The sequence below is a fragment of the Aethalodelphis obliquidens genome, unplaced genomic scaffold (assembly GCF_003676395.1).
Source record: "Aethalodelphis obliquidens isolate GAN/ISIS:26980383/991018 unplaced genomic scaffold, ASM367639v1 scaffold41, whole genome shotgun sequence".
NCBI lineage: Eukaryota > Metazoa > Chordata > Mammalia > Artiodactyla > Delphinidae > Aethalodelphis > Aethalodelphis obliquidens.
This window is the reverse complement of record NW_020837985.1, coordinates 11350743-11375376: the sequence shown is the minus strand read 5'-3', so window position 1 is coordinate 11375376 and position 24634 is coordinate 11350743. Positions and strand designations below refer to the sequence as shown.

At 42.0% G+C, this 24634-nt stretch overlaps 1 protein-coding gene across 13 annotated transcripts in view; it reads right to left on the bottom strand.

Annotated features, from left to right (window-relative positions):
- KHDRBS3 (KH RNA binding domain containing, signal transduction associated 3) overlaps positions 1–24634 on the bottom strand; it is a 210314-nt gene that overhangs the window by 103433 nt on the left and 82247 nt on the right. For all 13 annotated transcript variants that reach the window (XR_003438399.1, XR_003438398.1, XR_003438400.1 and 10 more), the window contains 2 exons: positions 12287–12403; positions 5784–5930 (listed from right to left, as the gene is read on the bottom strand). Coding sequence is in view for 9 of the 13 variants with exons in the window: in XM_027132538.1 (XP_026988339.1) it covers positions 5784–5930; positions 12287–12403 (264 nt within the window). In the remaining 4 variants the exon portion in view is untranslated. The remainder of the gene's footprint in view (positions 1–5783; positions 5931–12286; positions 12404–24634) is intronic.

The following is a 24634-nucleotide window of genomic DNA, read 5'->3' as shown; positions in this document are numbered from 1 at the left end:
CTATTTTAAACATCATCTGTGTAAAAGTACATTACAGCAGATAGTGTAGTTAGGAGGGAAAAAAAAACCCCAAAAAGCAAAAAAATGGAATCTGAGTCAATCGCATCTGAGGTTAAGACTGAATTTACCCAATCGGGCTGACCAGCTATGTGATTTTAGACAACTTCTTTAAATGTGAGGTAACTGTTTCTTCTGAGGTCAGATAGACACTATTGACATACACACTGTAGTTACAATTTTATTGGTCTTTGAAATAATGTTTTAGATCAGTAGGGAAACCAAATCACATATGGTAGCTTATAGATTAAATTATTTTTACAATTTTACATTTTAAACTAGTCACTAGTAAATTATCACTTCAACTCCCCACCTGAAAAGTGAAACTATTATAACATTAACACCAACACTATCACCAATTGTGAAGAGTAGAAAATTGATTAGAATTCTAATTAAATATGTGTAAATGGGATTTCTCTAGCCAGTAAGTTTAGGATCTATCTAAATGTGTTAGCCTGGAGAATAGGAAAAAAGTCTTAAAATAAAATCATTAAAAGTAATTTATTAAAAATTCAGTGGGTTCTCTAACTAGCCAGAGATGTACTCTTCAGACATATTTGCCCAAATATGCTAATATTTATGTCCAAGGTTAATCCTGGGATCACTGTTTGAATTATAATCTTTAAGAAGTAAGTGTCCATTATTTGAAGACTAATTAAATAAATTCTGGAACACGCATATAATGAAACATTATGCAGACATGAAAAAGAATGAAGTGAAACTTTACATATGCTCGTATGGACAGAGATCCAAAACAACCTAAGTTTAAAAAAAAAAAAAAAATGAAAGGTTATGAGAGAGCACAGGACTTTCAGGATAACTAAGCAAGGAGCTCAGCAAAGCCTTTCCATAAAAAGCAACAGTAAAGGCTGACCAAACAGTTAAAAACGACCGCTTCGGGACTCTGGAAAGGAGAGTGGGAGTCTGTGGCAATCTTGTGCTCCCACCCCTCCTCCCCAGCCCAGATGACGCAGAAGTTCCACAAGGATGGGGAAAGCCCTGAAAACCAGTGACGGATGTTCACGTAATTTTGAAGAAAGTGTGAAATGACTCCATGCCCAGCAGCACTGTCAACATCAGTAGCAATTCTGATAGCAAATGAATAGAGGAGACCAGTCAATCAGCAAGCCGAATAATCACGTTCTGGGTGGGGCGAGCAACAAACAGACTGGCCAATTAGCCAGAAATTTAACAGCCTGGAGAGCCTCGATAAGCTCTCTGCACGTCTCCGCCTGCTGAAGAGAGGGCTATGCACACGTACAGCAGAGAACGGAGAAAGCTAAAGTGCCCCGCACCTCCTCGCCTGTGTACGTACAAAGGAGACACAAGGATTCCTGGCAGAAAGGAGAAGCCAGGGCAGACTGGAAAACTGAGTAGCCTTTGGATGTACTCCCCAATGCACACCCAGTTCCATCAGCAGAGGGGGGAAGCCTTACTGACACAGGTGTCTGAGCACACCCTCTGACCAACCACTGGCTGATCTCTCAGCAATGCTGACCCAGAGAAAAATCCTAGCAGGCCAGGCTTCAAAATAAAAGTGAGAAGGAAAAAAATTAACAAAACTTTAAACCATGAAGGAGACAGACTGCAGATTTAGTCCAACTAAATTATTAAAGAAAAAAAAAAAACCTGCAACAATAACCCTCTGGGAATAAAGTGAATCAGAATCCGATTTACTACAATACATTACTTAAAATGTGGTGTTCTCAACAAAAACCTAAGAGACATGAAAAGAAACAGGAAAATGTCACCTATACCCAGGGCAGGAAGAAACTGCCTAGGAGAGGGCCCAAATCTGGACCAGCAAAAAAAAAGAGATTAAAAAAATCCACAATAACTACAATGTAAAGTTAATCAGAGGAGCTCAACAGCAGATTTAAGATGGCAGACGAATGAATCAGTGAACTTGAAGTTAATTAAAAGTATTCAATCTGAAAAACACAGAGAAAAATGGATGAAGAAAAATGAGCCTCAGAGATCTGTGGGGCACCATCAAATGTACCAACATACATATAATGGGAATCCAGGGGTTGGGGGTGGTGGAGGAGGAAGAGAAAGGCAGAGAAATTTTAAAGAAACAATGGTTGAAAACTACCCACACATTTGAAGAAAAACATAAACCCACATATTCGCTTGAGATAAACATGTACACCACAGTCAAATAGTGGAAAATCAAAGATAAAAAGAAAGTCTGAGCAACAGCAAGAGAAAAACAACAGATTACATACAAAACCACAAAATAATTAATGACTCTTCACATCAAAAATAGTAGAGGCCAGAAAATAGAAGAATGGCCTCCTACCACATAAAAGAAAAAACCGTCGACCAAGAGTTATACACAGGTATACTCCGGAGGTATTGCAGATTTGGTTCCAGACCACTGCAATAAGGCAAATATTGAAATAAAGCCAGTCGTACGAATTTTTTAGCTTCCCAGTGCATATAAAAGTTATAGTTAACACTATACTGTAGTCTATTAGTGTGCAATACCATTATGTCTTAAAAAAAAAAGTACTTACCTTAATTAAAAAATACTGCTAAAAAATACTAACCATTATTTGAGCCTTCAGTTGAGTCACAGTAGTAACATCAAAGATCACTGATCACAGATCACCATAACAGATATAAAATTAGTAAAAACATTTGAGATATTGTGAGAATTACCAAAATGTGACACAGAGACACGACGGGAACAAATGCTATTGGAAAAATGATGCCAAGACTTGCCTGACACAGGGTTGCCATAAACCTTCAATTTGTTAAAAAAAAAACAACACACAAAACAAACACAGTATCTCTGAAGCACAATAAAGTGAAGCGCAATAAAAAGAGGTACGTTTGTAAGCTAAACTTTAGGATATAGGTGAAATAAAGACATGCCGAGAAAAAAACTTTTTTTGCTAGCAGACCTATGTTACAAAAAAGACTAAAGGAAGTCTTTCAGGCTGAAAACAAGTAACACCATATGTCAACTCTATCCGCATAAAGAAACAAAGAGCACCAGAAATGCTAGATGTGTGCTTTAACAGAAACGTCTATAAAAATACTGTACTACAAGCCAATATCCCTCATGATTATAGATGTAATAATCATTAAACTATTAGGGTTTTTTATATGTTTCCAGCAACATATAAAAGGGGTTACATATCACGACCAAGTAGAGTTACACCTGGGACTGCAAAGCTGGCCTGACATCTGAAATCACAAATGCAATACGCCGTTATTAACGGAATGAAGAAGAAAAGCCACGTGAGGGGCTCAATGGACAGAAGAGCAGTTAGCACAGCCCAACACCCATTTGTGACTAAAACAAACCAACAAACCCAAACCTCTTACCACCAGGCACAGAAGAGAACTTCTTCAACGTGATAAAGGGCAGCAAAAGAAACCCCACAGTTAACATCACACTTCACGGTAAAAGACTGAAAACTAGGAAAGGGTGTCTATCCTCACTTCTACTCAACAATGCACTGAAAGTTCTAGTCAGTGTAATAAGGAAGAAAATAAAATTAAATAAGAAATTAAAGGCATCAGATATGAAAGGAAGAAGTAAAGCTTTCTTTATTCACAGATCACATGATTCTGTATGTAGAAAATCCTGATAATTCCATTAAACACACACACACTGAAACTAATAAACACATTCAGCAAAGTCACAAGGTACAAACAAGATCAACTGCATTTCTATACACAAGTAACCACCTGAAAATGAAATTAAAAAAAAAAAATTCCGTTCACAATAACATCAAAAAGTATATAATACTTAGAAATAAATTTAACAAAAGAAATGCAAGCCTGGTATCCTGAAAACTATAAAACACTGCTGAGAAAAAATTTTAATATCTCTTAAAAAAATGGAGAGACGTTTCGTGTTCATGGACAAGAAGGTGCAATATTGTTAGGATGGAAAATTACCCCCAAATTGACTTATAAGTTCAACGCACTATCAAAACCCTAGCAAGGTTTTTTTTTTTTGGTAGAAATTGACAAGCTGAATGTAAAATATACATAAAAATGCGAAGGAGCCAGAATAGCCAAAACAAGTTTGAAAAAGAAGAACAAAGTTGCAGAACTTACACAACCTGGATTTCAAAATTTGCTGTAAGGCTGAAGTAATTAAGAGTATGGTACTGGCGTAAGGACAGGTATATAAATCAATGGAACAGAACTGAGAATTCTGAAATAAATTCATACATTTATATTCAGTTAATCTTCAACAATAGTGCCAAGGCAATTCAATAGGGACAGAATTGTCTTTAACATATGGTGCTGGGACAACTGGATATCTACATAGAAAAAGATATATTTAGATCCTAATCTAACACCATACACAAAAAGTAACTTCAAGTGGATCATAGAGTTCAATGCAAGAGCTAATACCATAAAACATTAAGAAGAAAACACAGCAGAAATTCTTGGCGACCTTGGGTTAGGCCAAGAGTTTTCTGGCCAGCTCAGATTCAAGGTGAAAGAAGTTCGAGCCTACCTCTTGGTGGAAGAGTGAGAAGTGATGGGGTGGGAGGACGGCTGCTGCTACCTTTGGAGAACAGAGTCTGTCCTACTTGGCTAAGCCGGCACTCCCTCGTCCACACTGAATGACCACAAGGACATTAAACGTCTCCTTGGTCTTGTCAGTTACAATTTTAAAGTCATTTATATAAATATCTGATTCCTACCTGTCTCTCCCATTATATAAACTCCATAAGGGCAGGGGCCATGTCTTTTATTAGTCCACATGTGTCTATCAAATAGAGAGCACTCAAAAGCTCTGTTTTTAAACTAAATGAATAATAGGATCTTCACACTGGCTTGAGGGAACTAATGAAAACTCTGTTAAGCTCCCAAATTAAAATACTTAATATGGTCTTATGCCCTGGCTTTTCCAAGACAATCATGATTTAAAACGTCCTTTCCCTATAAATGTGACAGTCTTCCTCACAGATAACATAATCGTGACACATCCTACAGTAGGTAAGTCAATCTACTACACCACTGGGAATCGCTGAACACAGTCTTATCCCAGACAGCTGTTTGGCAGATGTGACAGTTTCTCTAAAATAAACTGTCTGAAGAACCAATGTGTTCCAGTTTTTGTTTTTTAAATCTAGAACATGCAAATTATACAAAAGACCGAAATTAACTTTTGTAATGGAAATAGGGACAAATTCTCTTCAAATTATCACATTCTCAGCAATGTCAGGGTGTCTGAAAAGGATTAAAAAAGACCATCAACTGTTAACAAAAACATAAACACCCACACAGTGCCTTCCTCTCTGTGCCCGCCGCTCCGACACCATCAAGCATTCCTCACGCTGCACAGAAACCACGTGCTTCTCCCCTAAACCACACAAGCCTCCTGTGGGGCTGCGCTTACTCACGCGACACACCAACACTGAGCACAGCACTCGGCACGTGGACCGCACCAACGAGCGCCCGCTCAAGAGCAACGAATTTGTGAAGTGACTGAGTGTCACAGCAAGGCTCAGGGCCTGAGACCCCAAAGGCACACCGGTGACCGTGCTCTTCAACTTTCTTGCAGTATTACCTAATCTCTTTAAAAATCCCTGGCCTCACAGGTAAAGAAGGAATGATGCCAAGTAATTCACAGGGACACTGTAACAGACAAAGCGCTATGCAAATAACAATTACTGATAAGAACCGTCAAGGATTAAAACAAAGGGAGGACTTTAAAGTACAAATTAACTATCAAGAAAAACTGTACTCACCGGAATGAGGAACTTTTTGATTTCCTCCAGAGCATGTCCCATACGGGCATAGGCTTCTGCTGGCGGGGCAAACACTTCAATCAGAACATGGAGATCATCATTGAGGTGGAAGTACTTTGCTTCTCCACTTTTCCTCAACTCTTCTTCCTGAAAAAAGAAAAACCATGTTTAAAAGGGGGTCACTGTAAGAAAAGAAAAAGAAAAGAAAAACTACCCGAGCTTATCTGGCACGTGGTTATCACAAGAGGTTCACCCAACAGCAAACACCACCTAAGGAAGAAAGTTTCAAACATAAATCTGATCTTGCTGTCCCCAGGCCTTTATGGAGACCCCAAAGGCTTCCTGCTGCTGTAGGAGGGGTCTCAAGTCCTGCCTCTGGCCCAGGAGTCCTCCGGCCATCTCCCCAAGGCCACGCGCTCTGCAGCCTACCCGGCCCAACCCCTCCAGGCACTGCAGAGAACCGCTTCGTGTTCCTCAGACTGGCCAAGCAACCAAGCTCACTTCTGCACTGGCTACCCTGTGTGCCCCTGAGCTGTCACAAAGCATTTACCACTATCTAAAATGCCTTACTTTTTGCTCGTCCATTTTCTAATTTTTCTCACTTAAGGTGATCACCATGGAGCAGAACCCATGATTGTCTTGTTTGGGGCTGCATGCTCCTTGTCTAGAAAAGTGCTTGGTAGATAGTAGATGCTCAACAAATATTTTTGAATGAATAGGTAAATATTATTTATTCATTTCTATGTTCATTTGCTCATTCATACAAAAAACCATTTCTACATGCCAGGCACTATATCTGAGAATAAAACAATGAATAAAATAAATGAAAAATTTTGTTATAGGATTTTATATGATTATGAGAAACATTTAAAAAAATTTTGGTGGATATAATGAAATTCAGGGGGGAAAAAACCCCAGATCATTAAGAGACCACTAACTTTGCTCCATTATCTTTTTCTAACAAGCCTTTGTTAGAGTAGCAATTACAGAATCGGGTTCTTTTAATAGTCTTTGTTCTCAACATTAAAATCAGACAGAGAGATTAAGATTAGTAGGAACCTACACCTAGAGTGATTTCTAAACGGCAGGAAACCTTCCTAGCCTCTCCAAAACCCACCCCGTAAGAGAGAGAACCCATGAATTCCTGGCAACAGCACCTGTTGATTCCAAAATTAGCCAAGAGGATGAGGAGGCACACAGGCCCTTGACTTCACCCCTTAAGGCTTCAACTTTTGTTACTTAACTAATCTGAATTTTTACAAAGAAAAGACATATCAAAATAAAGAGCATGAAAAGGGCAGGGGATTTAGAGTTAGATAAACCTGAATTTTAGCCATGGTGGTCACCAGGTATGTGTGTGAGTTTGAACAAGTTATATGTAATCCAACACTTAGTCTGCAAAATCAATTTGGGGTTAACACATGTATATTAATGTAGGTCCACTGAGAAGACTACAAAGGCAGCTTGTGTAAAGGCCTGGCCCAGGAGACAGTGTATATATAGTGCCCAGGACACTGCCTTCTACGTGGCAGGCACTCAGTAAATGCTAGTTTCCTTCACATTTATGGAAAGTGGGCCAGAAACTGAAAGAAAAATATTTTTGAAGGGAGAGCAAACATAAGCTACCATAATATCCTACGCATTTCCTTCAAAATTTGTCAAGTATGAAAAGGACTATTGGGACTTCCCTGGTGGCGCAGTGGTTAAGAATCCGCCTGCCAATGCAGGCAGGGGACACGGGTTTGAGCCCTGGTCCGGGAAGATCCCACATGCCGCGGAGCAACTAAGCCCAAGCGCCACAACTACTGAGTCGGCACTCTAGAGCCCGCAAGCCACAACTACTGAGTCCGTGCGCCACAGCTACTGAAGCCTGCATGCCTAGAGCCCGTGCTCCACAGTAAGGGAAGCCACCGCAATGAGAAGCCCGCGCACCGCAACAAGAGTAGACCCCGCTCGCCACAACTAGAGAAAGCCCACGCGCAGCAACGAAGACCCAACGCAGCCAAAAATAAATAAATTTAAAAAAAAAAAAGAAAAGGACTATACTTTCATGCCAACGGTGGACTAGTTCTTGTTCTAATCGGAACATTTTCAATCATTTGATCTGACTCTGCCTTTCACAGCTGAAGTTTTAGAAACTGGATTCTATGCACAGTAGTTCATCTTTGAAAGCATGAACTACTGAAATGAACATTTCTTATCTTTTTCTAATATGGCACCAAACTAATGCTTTTAATGAGAGGTTATAATTGTTGATTCATAGGCAAACATTCTCATTGCTATTACAAACCTAAGCTGGAACAGGAAGGCCTTCTTACCATAACCACAGCTGTCACGCAGCTCCATAGACTGAGCAGTTATGAATGGGTTACTTCTTGGGTTAATGATGAGAGGCAATGCAGTGTTTGGGGAAGAACACAGACTGTGTTTGAAGTGCTGCTTTCAAACCCCAAATCCAACGACTGGTGACGTTACTTTATCCCCATCTTGAAGAGGTGATTTTAAAATGGATAATAATAGCGTGGTACCTACTGCTCAAAGGGTTGTTGTAGTAATAAAGGAGTGATTATAACAGTCATTAGGAGTTATTAGTAATAAAGGAATTGTAGTAATTCGAAAGACACAGGAAGTCTTTAGAATTATGCCTACCACGTAATAAGCACTCAAATGATAAATATAGTAATGATAACTATTATTACATAACAACAGTATTAATTATTCTATTATTCTGTAATATAGATGAGGTGGGCAAAACGTCTAGCATGTTTGGCACAAACTGAAGGCTCCACAGACCGCAGCATTATAGTGATTATTGTGCTACGTAACCACCTGATACCTGTCAGCAATGACTCCTATAATATCGTCAATGTAGCAAATACAAGAAGAAAATGATTATGTTCACATTAGAATTTAAATGGTGAACACTGAAAATCTAAAAGGATGAGATTTTAGTACTAAGGAATGGAAATCTCTTTAGAAATAAACACTGTTAACTGAGAATTTTCTGTAGACTAAAAATTAGTAAAAAGGATCAACTGAAATCAGTATTCAAGAGTTCAGGCAGTGAGGATCTGATTACGATACAGCAGATGGGACACCTGTCTACTTAAATTATCACCTGTGGTTACTGTCAGTGAAATGCTTTTGAAGGTGTAACTGATGGACCACCTGGCACAGCATGACGGGCGAGGAGGAGACACGGTGGGCCGGGTGGGGTGAAAGGGGCTGTTCCTACTGTACTGAAGAACTTAAAGAAGGACATGACAGACTCAGCACGCGGCATTATCAGTCCAAGACCCACAGAGCCAGAAGCATCCCGGAAGATTCTACTGCTTATGGCCACAGGCTGATGGAGTCAACAGACCAGGCAGAGTTCAGGCGTGTGCTAACGACCAGCACGTTGCCTGGTCATCGCTATGGGAGGCTTAGGACGGTGTCCGGAGGACAGTGAAAATCTGGGAGCTGGACTGGCAACATTTGGAAAGATTCAAATAACTCTGAGTATACAAACGCTAAAGTCCCACTGAGCCTTCCACACTGGCAGAAGCCTGTCTCGAACAGCCAAGGTAGTTCCTTGAAAGGAGATGACAATTCTCATGCTTTACTACTGCTACCCTTTATCATCTCCTGGCCTAAGATCAGATCCCTGCTTGCCCCAGAGATGCAGAGAACAAAAGAGCTAAGCTAAATCTAGAGGAGAAGGCTGCGTGAGTATAGTAACTGTAACGTCTCCTGGTGTGTATGCACTGGACGCTTCCTCCCAGTCTTCCCAGTAAGGATCTGGGAGCTTTTACTAGAATGACTGCACACTGAGATGAAGAAACACTCATGCAGTTTGAGGATTCACAGACTAGGCTCTGAGCAAATGCTGCCCCACTGAAGGCCGCCGATGGAAGTGGGGTTTAGGGGCCGAGAGGTGAAGGGCTTCTGCTCCCAGGCCGTTGACCGTGGGCCCAATGGACTACGCTACTTCCTCAGTTTCTAGGTGTCTTGATGGAACGTAAATGATCAGCCACTTGCAGAATCCCCCTGTTGACTTGCTGACCCATGCGGTCAAGGACACAGAAATGAGAAGATTAGTGAAGGGGTGATAAGTGGTCTGGGAAGAGGCCCAAGTGTGTAAGAACAGGGAGCCCCACGTGAGGCAGAGCATGCACTCAGTGACCAGGCAGCCAAGGGGACCCACTGCTGCAGACGTCAAAGCACCTCATTCCCCAGCCACCTCAATGCTACTCAAAGGACTCGTGAACAAAGTACCTATGGTGACAGGGAAAGAGGTCTTGTTTTTGTTGGTTTGTTTTAATTTTTATTGGGGTACAGTTGCTTCACAATGTTGTGTTAGTTTCTGCTGTACAGCAAAGTGAATCAGTTATATGTATACATATATCCACTCTTTTTTAGGTTTCCTTCCCATTTAGGTCACCACAGAGCACTGAGTAGAGTTCCCTGTGCTATACAGTAGGTTCTCATCAGTTACCTATTTTATATGTAGTAGCGTGTATACGTCAATCCCAATCTCCCAGTTCATCCCACCCTCACAGGGAGAGCGGTTATGCATTACTCCACAACACGGATTCCCCTCAAAAAGGATTCCAGGCTACTGCCACTGCTGAGTGTCTAATATGCCAGCAGCAGAGAACCACCACCAGCCCTCAAAATGGCAATATGGCCTGGGAGGACCACCCAGCCCTGCTATGCTATTTAGCATCCCTTTCATTAAATGCACAGCCAGGCACTTGCTAGTTTTGGACATATAATCTGGCTAAAGACTTGCCTTCCCTGCTTCCCTTCTACCTGTAAAAGGATCTTTGGGGGCTCTGATCACTGCCGCCAGAGCACAAAATGTTCCTTCTCACCAAGGAACTCCCTTAATAACAAACAAGAGCAGCACAAAGTCTATGGGCTTCACTGGTCATATCATGGACCTCATTACCAGATGGCCTTCCTGAAAACTTAATTAAGATATCAGCAAGGATGGGATACTTTCCAACAAGATACACATAATTTCTGACCAACTGACCAATATACAGTTCCACTTGCTCCTACTGCCAGAATAGATGAGTCAGGGAACCAGAGTAACATCATTTGAGACAGTGATGTTTAGTGAGCAGTCAACCTAACCTGGCCATGCATTAGAATCTTTTAAACACCTACTGGAAATTCATTTTGAGGTTTCACCCTAAACAGGTTGGTGCATGGGACTCTCTCTCTCTCTCTCTCTCTCTCTCTAGATATATATATACACACACGCACACATACACACACACACACACACACATAATTTTGGCCACGCTGCGCAGCATGCAGGCAGGATCTTAGTTCCCCGACCAGGGACTGAACCCATGCCCCCTGCAGTGGAAGCGCAGAATCTTAACCACTGGACCACCAGGGAAGTCCGGGACTCTATATTTTTAAACAGCATCCCATGTGAGTCTGACATATAGCCATGTTTTAATCAAATAATATAATGAACTTCCCTGATTAATCCAATAATATATTTACTTTCTCTGAATCTCACTTTTCTTGCATACAATAAGGAAAATGTTATGTATCTGTCGCCGTTTTTCCAAGGGTAACATGGAGTAACGCACGTAAAATGCCTCACAGAGTACCTGACTCACAGCGGCTGCTCAATAAACAAATGGTGGCTTTTCGTTAACTATAAAAGCTACTGTTAAATGGGCTTATTGTGAGGAGGCTGGATTTTGCCTAAATAACTTTTTTTCTAACACAATCATTTCATGGAAAGTGATCACTCAATGTGGATTTTGTTCTCTGTAGTATAAATCTTTTTAATAATGAGAGAACAACAAAGTAATAATAGAACTACATAAGCGACAGCACATTATGAAATGTGAAAATTTCTTTCAGAATTGGTATATTTAAGAAAGTGATCAATAAAAATAACTCAGTAATTTTAGCTTATTTAGAAGAGGAGGCAGTTATGTGAATACATGCACGAAGAACAACTATGTGTTAGAATAGGAAGTAATTATTAAAACATTTACAATCAATTTTAACTTGGTAAAATGCATAGGATATCAAAAGAAAGGCAAAAAGGGCAAATAAAAGCATATACTTTATAAAGTCAACAATATGAAACACAGGTGTAGAAAAAAAGACCTGAAAGAACTAATCTAAAATGCAAATAGTAATGGTGAGACTATAGATAACTTTCATTTCTCTTCATGGTAATTTCAATACCACTGTACTTTCTAGAAGGTATTGCTCCTAGAATCAAAAGCACAGGTGCTACAATTTCACTCTATACATAAAAATAATAGTTACAGATTTGGTTTAAGGTACTACATATTCTGAAACTGGCCAGAGTGACCGAATTTTCTAAATAGTATCACAAATATATCACTATATATAGCATTTTCACATAATTTCATTTGAGGTCCTAGTTAGCTTTTATATCATATGTACTAATACCATGGATGATCTCAAAGTACATTATATAACTTGACTAAAAAGTAGCCATTGTTTATAATAAGTATTACCTTTGCCTTGTCTCTCATGGAGCCTTTTCCAAGGATGGACATTTTTGTCAAGGTTTCTTCTTGCAAGCGCTTCAGAGAATTGCCACGTGGCCCCAAAAGTTTTCCCACAAAGTTGAACTAGGAGAAACAAAAGGACAGATTTGTAACATTCGTATCTGAGGAAAATAATTTATTTCTTGAATTTTAGGAAACACTGCAGTCAGTATGCTACACATCATTGACTAACGACAAGTATTTAAGTTACTGCTACATGCATCACCCTATAATGTTTCCCACAAACCACATAAAACAGGGCTAAAACAAACAAACAAAGGACGTATTTCTTTCTACCAAATCACTTCAGTGATGGCTGTATTTTACAAATTGTACCAATAAATGAAGTTAATTCCCAGAATTCCTTAGTTGCCATCCTGACAATTTCAGCACACATTCAACATTAACCACGAACAGTGCTGGAATTAGACTGTTGGTGAGGAAAAACGACACCAAGTGTCCTGTAATGTGCACTAAACTGGTCACCATGGAGTGTCTGGGTTCTTCTACCTGGTCAACACTTAAGCCTCAGTTAATCAACCACTGAGTGCACTGGCCTAGATGAGCGCTACGCCTTCAGTGGCTGACCAAGGCTTTATGACAAAATCCACCTGTCTACCTATCTATCTATCTATCTATCTATCTATCTATCTATCTATCTATCTATTTAGCCTAGATGCGGAGGACTCTTTAGTCAGCATGCAGAGTAGCAGTGAATTAATTAAGGGTACTACGGACTCTGAGGATAGACTGCCATGGTTGTAAAACCTGGCTTTTCCATTTTCTTGCTGAGTGACCCTGGGCTCGGGGTCACTAGGCCTTGGTTTCCTCATCTGTAAAGTGGGAATAATGAAGGGCAATAGGACCTACCCTTGCAGGGTATTTTGAGGATTAAATGGGTCAACATAAACAAATCATTTAGAACAACGTTTAGCACATTAATAGAGAATAAATACATACAACTGAATGAAATAATTATTGATAGGAATTTCACACAACTTCTAAAAGCCTTACAATAATTATGAATTCTTCTTGCTTCCAAATAGAAAGTCAGCCCTATTTACCACGAGAGAAACTGTTCTCTTTGGCAGGATTCTTGATCACAAACTCACGTGGTTGCTGCTGTGATATCAGCCACCTTCCATGAGCCATGCCACTGCTGTGCTGTTGCTGTTTTTAAGACAAAATCGTTCCTCGTGTCTCTAACTATGGTAATTAAAGTAATTTTCCTGAAATATGTACTTTTAAAAAGTCAAAATGGTATTTTTTCCTTGCCCACTTTCAATTTTATTGGTTTTCAACAAAAACTAAATTGTCTATTTTTAACCTTTACATGTCATCTTTTTTTCTGCTTTTTAAAATTTAATTTTAAGTAAATTACTTTAAAAAATATAGAAGTGAGGTCTACAGAGTTTAAAATATCAAATACTACTACAAGGGGTGGGGGTGGGGGGCGGGGAATCAATGTCTCAACCCACCCTCCCTCATTCTTGTTCCCTGTTTTCTCTGCTTTATCTTTCTGGAAATCCTACTATCGGATATTGGGCCTCCTGAGTTGGATCTCTAAGTTTCTCTGATTTTTCCTCCCTCCTTCACCTCCCTCTGTCTTACTTTCTGGGAGATTTAATTACGTTTCCTACATTTCTACTGATTCTCTCATTTCTGCTATCACATGTTTCACTACTAACAGCAGTTTCTTATATCTGTCCCTTCCTTATGGCACTTCGGAAGTAATACAAATTCTTATCCTCCTGAGGCGTCAAAGGCGGTGGCTGTCCCCTCCCCGACGCCGTGGAGCTCACAGAGCCTGCTTCTCCCCACAGATTCCCCTTACCCTCCACGTTCTGAGAATCTGTTTCTTGCTACACTATGGCCTTTCCTCACATGACTGGTAATCCTCTGCTATTTGTTTCTAAAAATTTTAAATTGAGGCTCAAACAGGCTAACTGGATGTTCTGCTTTCATACATGCAATCTGACAACTGGACATAACGATTCACTGCAACACAGCAGCCCAGTTTTTTCACCCAAAGCTACTCAAATATCGATATCTGTACTTCTTTTTCCTTGTGCTAGGCATTTCCCTGAATAGGAATTCCCCAACTTCCTAGGAGGAGGTATATAAGCCTGGCTGGCAGAATACGAAGAATCCCATTATGAAGCACACACACCTCTGTTTAAAGGAAATAATTCCCACATCTTCAGTGTGGCATCTCACTGCAGCCCTCAGCCGTATCCATCTGGGTCTTAGAACCTAAAGTTTCTCTCATTCAAACTCTTCAGGAAATCTCCCGTCTGTTGCTAGGTTAAGAAGGGCAGACGCCTGCTTTTCTCAGCTGGGGAGAGGATCCAGGGGACTAACTACTTTCATGCACACTTTCCACCAAGTTCCCTCTTGTCAGTTCCACCCCGTAAATTCACATGCAGCTAACTGGTAGCTACAACTCCCGAGTCTTCTCGAGGTTTTCCCACACTAATAGGCATGTTTCTGGTTGGCTTTCTCTTGCCTGCAAGCTCAGGATTCTGCTTTCTCTGGTCTTTACCAGAGAAGGTCATTACCATTTATCCATGTATTTTGCAGCCACCAAAAAATTTTTTCTTTTTTTTAAACATCTTTATTGGAGTATAATTGCTTTACAATGGTGTGTTAGTTTCTGCTGCATAACAAAGTGAATCAGCTATACATATACATATATCCCCACATCCCCTCCCCCTTGTGTCTCCCTCCCACCCTCCCTATCCCACCCCTCTAGGTGGTCACAAAGCACCGAGCTGATCTCCCTGTGCTATGTGGCTGCTTCCCACTAGCTGTCTATTTTACGTTTGGTAGTGTGTATATGTCCATGCCACTCTCTCACTTCTTCCCAGCTTGCCCTTCCCCCTCCCTGTGTCCTCAAGTCCATTCTCTACATCTGCGCCTTTATTCCTGTCCTGCCCCTAGGTTCTTCAGAACCTTTTCTGTTTGTTTTTTAGATTCCATATATATGTGTTAGCATACGGTATTTGTTTTCCTCTTTCTGACTTACTTCACTTTGTATGACAGACTCTAGGTCCATCCACCTCACTACAGATAGCTCAATTTCGTTTCCTTTTATGGCTGAGTAATATTCCATTGTATGTATGTGCCACATCTTCTTTATCCATCCATCTGTCAATGGACACTTAGGTTGCTTCCATGTCCTGGCTATTGTAAATACAGTGCAGCACCGAATTTTACTAACATCGTTTGTCCATTGTTGTCTCATACTCCCATTCTTACCTTCATAGATCAGTGCCTTTTTAATTCATTTATATTCATTTTAGCAGGTTTCAAGGATAGCATAAAAATTAATTTGTATTCAAACAACCATATTTATATCACGTCTGTAACAGTTAAATATCTCCCAATTAATAAAAATTAAGAGACCTTAGAAAACATCCAGTCCAAACACCTAATTTCATACTGAGGAAACTGAAGTCCACAGAATGATATGATTTACTCAAAGTCACTTGATAAAACATAAAACCACGAGATTCCATATAAGAAGGAAGAGCATTTTATCTGCAGTTTTCTTTCTCCATTTAACTTCTATTAGTCTTTTGCTCACAAAAAGTATACAGACGCGCATTCTGACCATCAGAAGCACTTCTGCTCTCTTCTTTGTCACCACACACTGCGCGTTAGTTGCATCACCCTGGTCAAGTTACCCTCGTGAGTTGCAGACGCCTCATCCACAACACAGGGGTCAACCACTTACTGAGGGCGCCTGATGTATGAATTAATACGAAAATGCACAAAAATCACCTAGCAGAGCAGCCGGCAGGCTGTGCACTCTCTGTGCTGACAAATCAGTAGGTAATGAATGGATGAATTTAACTATCGTGAACATACATAAATTGGGGTGAACAATGCCCACCTTGTACGTGTACAAGGCTGCCGAGAAGCCACCACCTGGAACAACACGGCCGCACCCAGGCCACCCAGGTGGGTCGAGGGGCTGAGCTCTGTCTGGGAGTCGGGGTGTGAGGTAGAACCAGGCATGTGGATGCTGACCATCTGCACAGCTGAGCCACACAACGGCAATGGGCTTGGTTGCCCGACGGGGGTCTCCCCCCAGGCTGCGTCGCCTCCCCGGCAGGCGTTTGGAGATGGCCAGAGTACCTGGTGACAATGACTGTGGGCCACCACTGCATTAGTGGTCAAAGGCCTAGCGTCACACAGCGTGGATGGGGCTGCCCTTCACAGTGAGGAAGGAGCCTGTGTAAAACGTCAGTCATGCCTGTTCAGAAGCCCTGCTGGCTCAAAGGAGGCGCCACAGACCTGTTGCTTACTCTGCCTCTTCGGCTCGCAGCCCTTACTGCTGTCTCCCTCAGATCACAAGTTCACTTCCTCCAGGGGTTCTAGAAGATACCCCACACACACACGCACCCCTGAAGCCCACCACGGCCTGTACCTGCGACAGGGCCTACGGGCTGAGCACGGTTCAGACTTTAAATGAGCAACTGAGCAGCACAGCCCTCCGATCTGCCGAGTTCTACGACCCACCGAGGGTCCGGCCACCTGCTGCCGACCTCTGAGGCGCGTTGAGGGCTCCCTCTCGCCCGCGGTGTGACCCCAGCAGTGTCCTCAGCCCCACCGAGTCCACCATGGCTGAGGTTCACGGGGTCATTAAGCTGAAGGGGCATCATGAAGACGAAGAGGTAGCGCATCCAGCGCTGAGGGCTGGGACCTGCTGAAAGCCACCTGAGCCCACGCACCCTCTGCACTCCTGGGAACGGCTCACTGCAGAGAACTACTCTTCCCCAGACGCGGGCGACCCCCTTGCTTCTCTAGGCTGGACACAGACCCTCCTTTCTTTGCGCCATAAAAGATTAGCTGTTCTTTTTGTCTCCACTGATCAGTCAGAGAATGTCCCTTAACCGAACTCCAGTTAAGCTTCTGTCCTTTCCTCACACAGGCAACCTGGGCTGGCACAGGCCTCTGCGACAGGCCCTCTGCTCCCAGGGACCAGCCTTGGGCGAGACGCTCTCTGCCGCCTGTCCCTTCCCACCCCCCGTCCTGTCCTCCACCCACGTCCCTGCACCTTCCCGGCCTCGTCCACTCTCTCTCTCTGTGGTCTGACCTCTGAGACACCGACAGGCCTCAGGCTCAGAGCTCTCCCTATCACAAGAGCAGCCCCTTTCCCTGATCTTCCAGAAACCCTTCCAAATACAAAGTCTGTCATTCCTTAAGCCAGGATTTGTTTTCTATTTGATGAGTGTATTGGCAAGACAGTAAGAACCTAATACATTTCAGCCTTCATTTTTACTAATGATTTCATTTGTGTGCAGATTTGAATCGCAGGTAAAAGTGTTATTTCCAAGACCAAAGATTTTTCTCCAGATGCCAATTATTATATGACAAATACTATCATATTATACTATATACAAATACTATCGTATTACAAGTGTTACAACTGTAAATAGGAAACTTTTCAAATGATTATGAAGATGGTAAACCAATATACAGTATATTTGAGCTTTACCACATAACGGACAAGATCCAATAATGATGTTCTTCCCCAGTAAAGATCAAGGAAGAACTCGCTTTAATTGATCTAAACTACATTTGTGACATGACACTGTTCCATGGGGACAATTAAAGTTAAGCTGTCATTTCATAAACAACTAAGCTTCAATCAAGGACATGTCACTGTCTCCATTAAAGCATTTCCCTTAATTGGGTGCTCACCAAAAAGTGGATTAGTCTAACAAAGGGATGCTTTATCGACCTCTTACTCAACCCTAAAACTGAACTTGTAATCTCTGCCAACGTAGCAGCAGCAGATACGTTATTCTTCCCAGCAAATGGCACTACCGTCCATGCAGCAACTCAAGCCAGAAACCTGACATTCATTCCATGAGGGCAGTGACGAGGCCTTTTGCAGTCACTGATCCAACACCTGTGCGGCGAGGGCATTCAGTCAATGTCCAGTGAATCAGTGAATTGTATCGTAACAGTGTTAACTCCTAGAGCTCTCTTAAACTTGCCCATTTTCCTGTAGCCTCACCACAACCACTAGTCCCGCCATCACCATCCCTCACCTTGCCCACTGCAGAATTCCATCTCTGCATCCACTTCTATCTCCCTGGATCAGCAGAGAGGTCTTAACCCAAAGGGGACCTTGTTACATCTCTGTTGCAAACGGGACTGTCCGACTCCCCTTCGAGGAGTCCTCATGACCCGGAACTGCCGTGCAAGGCCCTCTCCAGCACCGCCCTTGCTCACCTTCCCAGCCTCACCACTCTCCTGCTTTTGACTTTAGCCATTCTGGACTCATTGCAGCTTCTCAAAATTACCGTGTTCCAAGAAGTACCCATTTCAGCTCAGATGTAGAGCTTGTAAAGAACGTCACTCTCACCCTTAAAACAGGAAGAAAACGGAACAGAATACAAACTAATGCTGAAGTGCCAAGGCAAACACTAACCACACGGCTGGAGAGAGTACAGACACCTGCGGGGAGAGATAAGACTCAAGCACCTGCTTCTCTGGACGGGGGATGAGCATGAGAGCAGAGAAGACCAAAAGCCCAGAATTAAGAAACTTGATACGTTCTCAAAGGTTTTTCCTGCAGGAACTCACCCCACCCCCACCCCCAACCCCCAAGTGCTCACAGGCAAGATCAGGGAAGAATCCTGAGACCACTTGCCTTGGCTAGTGGGGGAGAGGAAAACAGCCTCTACTGAAATCTGCTCAGAGCCACATCCCCTACATCTCCCCTCCTAATCTGCAGGAGGAAGGGCAACAAAACCCACTTTGCTTTGTTTCTTAAAATATTCACAAAATCAACAACACAGGTACTGACATCAGTGTCCAGCCCTCAGGAAGTATTATTCTCACTACAACATTGGTGAAATGCAGACACGTTCTAGGTGCTGGGTGAAGAACCGAAACAAGCAATGGCCGCGTCTGTACTGAGCCCCATCTGCTCACAGAAGAGCCGGATGACAAACAAGAAAAACAGAAGCGCAGACACAACATCTGTTAATTACTGCTAAGCGTCTATGGAGGTGGGCAGAAGCCAACTACTGAGAGCGTGGGTAGTCATGGAGGGCTGGGCAACGTCAGACCAGGCTGGCCTGTGATGGTCAGCTCAGCTGCAACCTATGCAAGGATCTGGAAACAGAGACTTTCCTGCACTGTGAGTAGCAAGTGCAAAAGCCCTCAGGCACTACGGACCTTCTCTAAAATAAGATGGCCAGGCTGATGGAGCAGAGCAGCCAGGGTGGGGAAGGAAGGGGCAGAGTCATCCATCCAGGCTAAGAGCTTGGACTTAATCTGGGGTCTAAGGGGGTTTCAGTTTTTCTTTGTAAAGGACAAACGCAACACAGCCAGCCCTTCCCGGGCTTAGCAGAGTCTAGCAAGCCTGGGCGGCTCCTCCAGGCACCTCGACCCTCTTAGCCCCCCCGCACTCCCTCTCCTCCTGCCTTCTTTTCTCCCACTTACCAAACTACAGTTTAAAACATTTCCTTTCAGGTTGTACTCCTTGGACAAGAGGAAATGTGTTTTACTCAACTGTGGAATCTTCACATCTTAACCCCAGTCATCAGTCTTAATACACACAGTAATACTCAGAAAAAGAAAACTTGTACTGGATCAACAAAAGCAAAAGAACAGGTTAATAAATTCTGGGTCCAGGAACCTAGTCTTCTGCCTATCGTTGCTTTACTTTAAAAAGGCCACAACTGTATCAGCAGTAACATAAAGTCAAAACACTCTTTGGCACAAAAGGAAAGGAATTTCAAAACATAAAGGTCTTCTCAATGGTAGAGTCCCTCCTGTTCACTATGGCAAAAATGCTCAAAAGCGCTACGGTATCTTTCCTGACTATAACATGAACTACTTAACGCTCCTGGTACATTAGTTATTTTTCTTAAATGTACTTCACTATTTCATCGACAGAACAGTCTGGGATAAATCTCATATGTGCTAAAAGCAGCTTCCTTTGGTCCATTACAGTCCCTTCTCCCCCTCAGCGTCCTCCCCACCTGACCCTAAAACCCCGGTCCAGCCGACATACACACAGCGGCATCTGCCTTGGTAATTAGAAAATGAGGGACTAGGTTATGCTTTAATGATATCTTGGGCATGTACTGTTGCATAACAAACTAACCCAAAATGTAATGGCCTTGAACAACCACCGTTTTATTTATTTGCTCACAGTTCAGCAATCTGAGCCCTGGGGGGAGTTCTATGTGGCAACAGCCAGACCAACTGCAGCTGGAGGACCCACTTCCAAGACGGCTTATTCCCATGTCTCTTAAGTTGGTGGTGGCTGTCAGATGGGGACCTCAGTTCTTATTGGTTTGATTCTCCTCCACCTGGGTATCCCAAGCTTCCACCTCCCATGGTGGCCTCGGGGTGATAGGACCTTGGCATGATATATGTCTTCCAAGGTCAGAAAAGCAGAAGCTGTCAGGCTCCCTTAAAGCTCCAGCCTGGAAGTTCATATCTTGTCAGTTAAAGGGAGCTGCAGGGTCAGGACAGACTCAAGGGAAGGGCACGCGCGATACAGGTCATGAACGCAGGGAGTGGCCACTGGGGGGCGCACTGCCCCAGACAAAAAACGATGAAGCAGTCATTTATCAAAAAGTTTTAAGAGTCTCAAACATCACGGTCTTTTCTAGGCCTAGCAATCACCTGCCTGCCTTCCCTCCCTTAAGAGGGGATGGAGGTGGCACTCTCTGAAGGCAGGGACCCTGAGTCACCCCCCGTGTGCCTCGGCCACAGACGAGAGCCGCACTAGCTCCCAACAGGAAGCAGCATTTCATGCGCTGCGAGTGACTGATGAGTACCAACCAAAATCAACGTCCAAAATGTACCAATCGCTACCCAAGATTTAATTAAAACGAACCCTAAAGTATACCACACAGGCACAGATGGAGGGAGGCGTATTTTGGGTACATGGTCCTAACTGTCCAACATCTTGTAATCGAGCGTCGTATAAAATCTACGTGTTTATTAAAAATGATTAAAAAGGCATCTGACAAAGACTAAAATAAGGAGGTACGTAATACATAAACAATGTAATTCATTTCTGTAGAGGTAGGTCTGAAGTAGGATGTGAGAAACGAGAGGATATAAAGAAATAAAAAAACCTTTGTTTGCATACAGTATATGTCTCAAGTTTAATGAAGAGCTAATGAATTGTGAGAAAGGAAGGAGGTGAAAGGAAGCAGGTCCACCGGTGCAGTCCATGGCGACTAAGTGTTCCCCACAGACTATCACGCCCAGTGTTCCAGATCTTAAGTTAGGCAGCCAAGAAGGATCCCTGGCCCCTGCACTACAGTTTATATGCACATAAAACGGATGTGAGTGTGTGTGCATATACATGTATGTATACATTTATTTTAAAATGCTACACCTGATCTACCATTGGGTAATAATATTTCGATCCTTACTTAGGTCAAGAGATTCATCATTAACGATACTGGATGTAAAAAAACAGTACCAATTTGAAAAGACTGTTCTTCTTACGCCCATCTGGACGGGAGCTGCTCTCCCCCTGTCCCGGTGCCGAGCCTGCGCTGGGCACGGGGACGGAGCGGCTCTGCCGTTTTCCTGCTCATTTCGACTGCATCTACAGTGGCCCTGAAGTCGCAGTCTCTCTTGCAACAATCTTTGTCCACTGAAAAAGGTAAGTGAACTAAAACTAGTAGATGCAATCCAAGAATCCATACGCAGGCACATACACAGCTATCTGCCCCAATTACTGAAAGCAAGTGAGCGATTAAAACCTGGGAGCTTCTGCCTCGGAGAATCCCCTCTTCTACTCCAGCATCCTGTCTCACTGTGCACACAACTGTCCTGGACTCACATGTGCCAGGTAATAGGACTAGTGTTAACCTGTGTAATAAATATTAATAAAGCTTAATCTCTTGCACAGGAGCATGGGCTCTGGAGCCAGATTTCTGGGGTTCAAATGCCTGTTACTGTGTAATAACATTTAGCAAGTTACTTAATGTCTCTGTTTTTTAGTTTTTCATAAGTGAACAGGAGATAATCATTCCTTCCTCCTAAAACTGTAAAGATTAACACGTGAAAAGTTAATACATGTAAGGCCCTTAGAACAGGGCCTGAGATGCAGAAACCATACGCTACATACATACATTAAAATAGAAGTTCTAGCATGTTCTTCTAGCACCCAAATGTAAGGTTGGACATAACATCCCTCTTTGGAAAACGTCACCCCATATTCTCTTTCTAGACCTTACTGGAGAGAAAGAATTAAACTGTCAGGAAACACATTTGGTTCATCACCTCCGCATTCACCTAATTCCTGCCCAATGGCAAGAACGAAAAGAAAGTAAACGAGGTTTGCTTTACCTATCTTCTTCTCTTGAAAGGAAAAGACCAGATCACTACTTTCACCAGCTTTACGAGCCATTTTAGGTTCCAATAATTTAACCACTCACACAATGATTAATTAAATAAATCCACCGCTTAGTTGGTATTCAGAATACTGATCTCATTTGAATTAAGCCAATGTCATAAATGCAAAACTCCAAACAGCAGTAAACCTAACAACAAGCTTGGGAGCGTGGCATTCATATGAAATGGAGCAGCCTCTTTGGTAACAGAACACTTGTTTCTTAGGATCGTTAGTAACTGAGTCAAGCTTTGGATTACTGACAATAATTTTCACGATTCTGATAATCACCTCTAACAATAACAATCACTTTTACATGAGAACTTGAATTTCTAGGGAATAAAAGTCATTCCAACTTGTGTTTAAATCAATCATTCCTAAATGTTGAGGACTCAAAAAAAAAAAAAAAAGGTAAGATCTTTTATAATGCAGAATATTTCCTACTATATATTCTACTTGTTTATTTGTATCTGTCATAAATCTTTCAGGGCTCCCTAGGCCATATAAAAATCTAATGCGCAAGTACAGCACTTGAAGGCTTTCCACGCTAGTCATCACCATTCCAACGAATGCTACAAACTACCATTCCCCATAATTAAATCATTCTGGCCCAAGAGTTACTCTGTCTTTCCCCCTGATCTCTGCTTGTTAACATCCTGAATTTATACTTAAGGACTACATTTAATTCCACCTGTAATTCTTTCTCCAGAAATAACTCTTCCCCACTCTTTTAAAATCTTGCAGTGTCCATCTATTTCTCTTATGTTAGTTCAGTCTTTACCCTATATTATTTAGTAAAATTTACTGTGGTTCTCCTGTTAGACTATAAATCCCTGGAGAGTAATTAGGACCCGTATTTTATTCATCATCCTTCCTGCATAATGATTTCTCAATATATACTTGTGAAACTAAAGTTTATTTTGCCCCAAACCAAATGGCATTAGTCAACATAGTTTTTATTGATTTTCTTTGCTGCAGAAATTATTGCAACATATTAGAGCTATATAAATATTATTTAAATTTATTAATTTGCCAACCAGAAATCACTAAGCATTATTGGTAGTGGTTGAGATTATTTGGTATTGCTCCACTGATTGTAATTTTAACACAGTTATCTACTTTAAAATGGTAAACAACCCTACTTATTTAGACATCAGCAACCCTGAAAATCAATCAAGTAAAGTACACAAGTAACTTCTTCAGGAGATGACATGGGCAAAATCACACACACAGTGACACACCATCTGAAATCATCTACTTTATGTACTTTTTAATCTCTATATGCTCAAAGCTGGATTATATTCTTTGGGCAGGGGTGGGGGACTGGGTGGACAGCAAAACAAATAAAACAAGCAATGTAGTCCATATATACTTAAGTTTGAAACTGTTAATCCAGAAAATCCCAGACTGCAATAGTCTGGCTTCAAGTGTGGAGAATGGGATGGAGGATTTGAAACTGGATAAGAGGCTATTACAAAAGACCGGGTGATGGATGACAGTGGTCTAAAGTAAGGAGTGGCAGTGGAATGCAGAGATAGAAATAGATGTGAATTACTTTAAAAGTAGAAGTAATAAAGTGTATATGTCATTGTACTTCAAGAATGGAGGGGGAGAGGTAAATGAAGGAGAAATTAGTAGACAAAAATGATATGCTAGTTTTAGGCATGGGCTCTTAGATACAGGGGCTGTCTGTCATTCACTAAAATAGGAGCATAGGGAAAGGTCCAGGTTTGCCAAGAAGAGGTATGAAGTTCACTTATGGGCACATCAAAGATAAGAAGTCTGCAGGATATCCAAGTGGAGGTGGTCCAGTAAGTGTTTAGCCTGATGAGATGGAGGGGGGGGAGGGAGGGGGGAGAGAGAGAGAGAGAAAAGAAAGAAAGAAAGAAAGAAAGAAAGAAAGAAAGAAAGAAAGAAAGAAAGAAAGA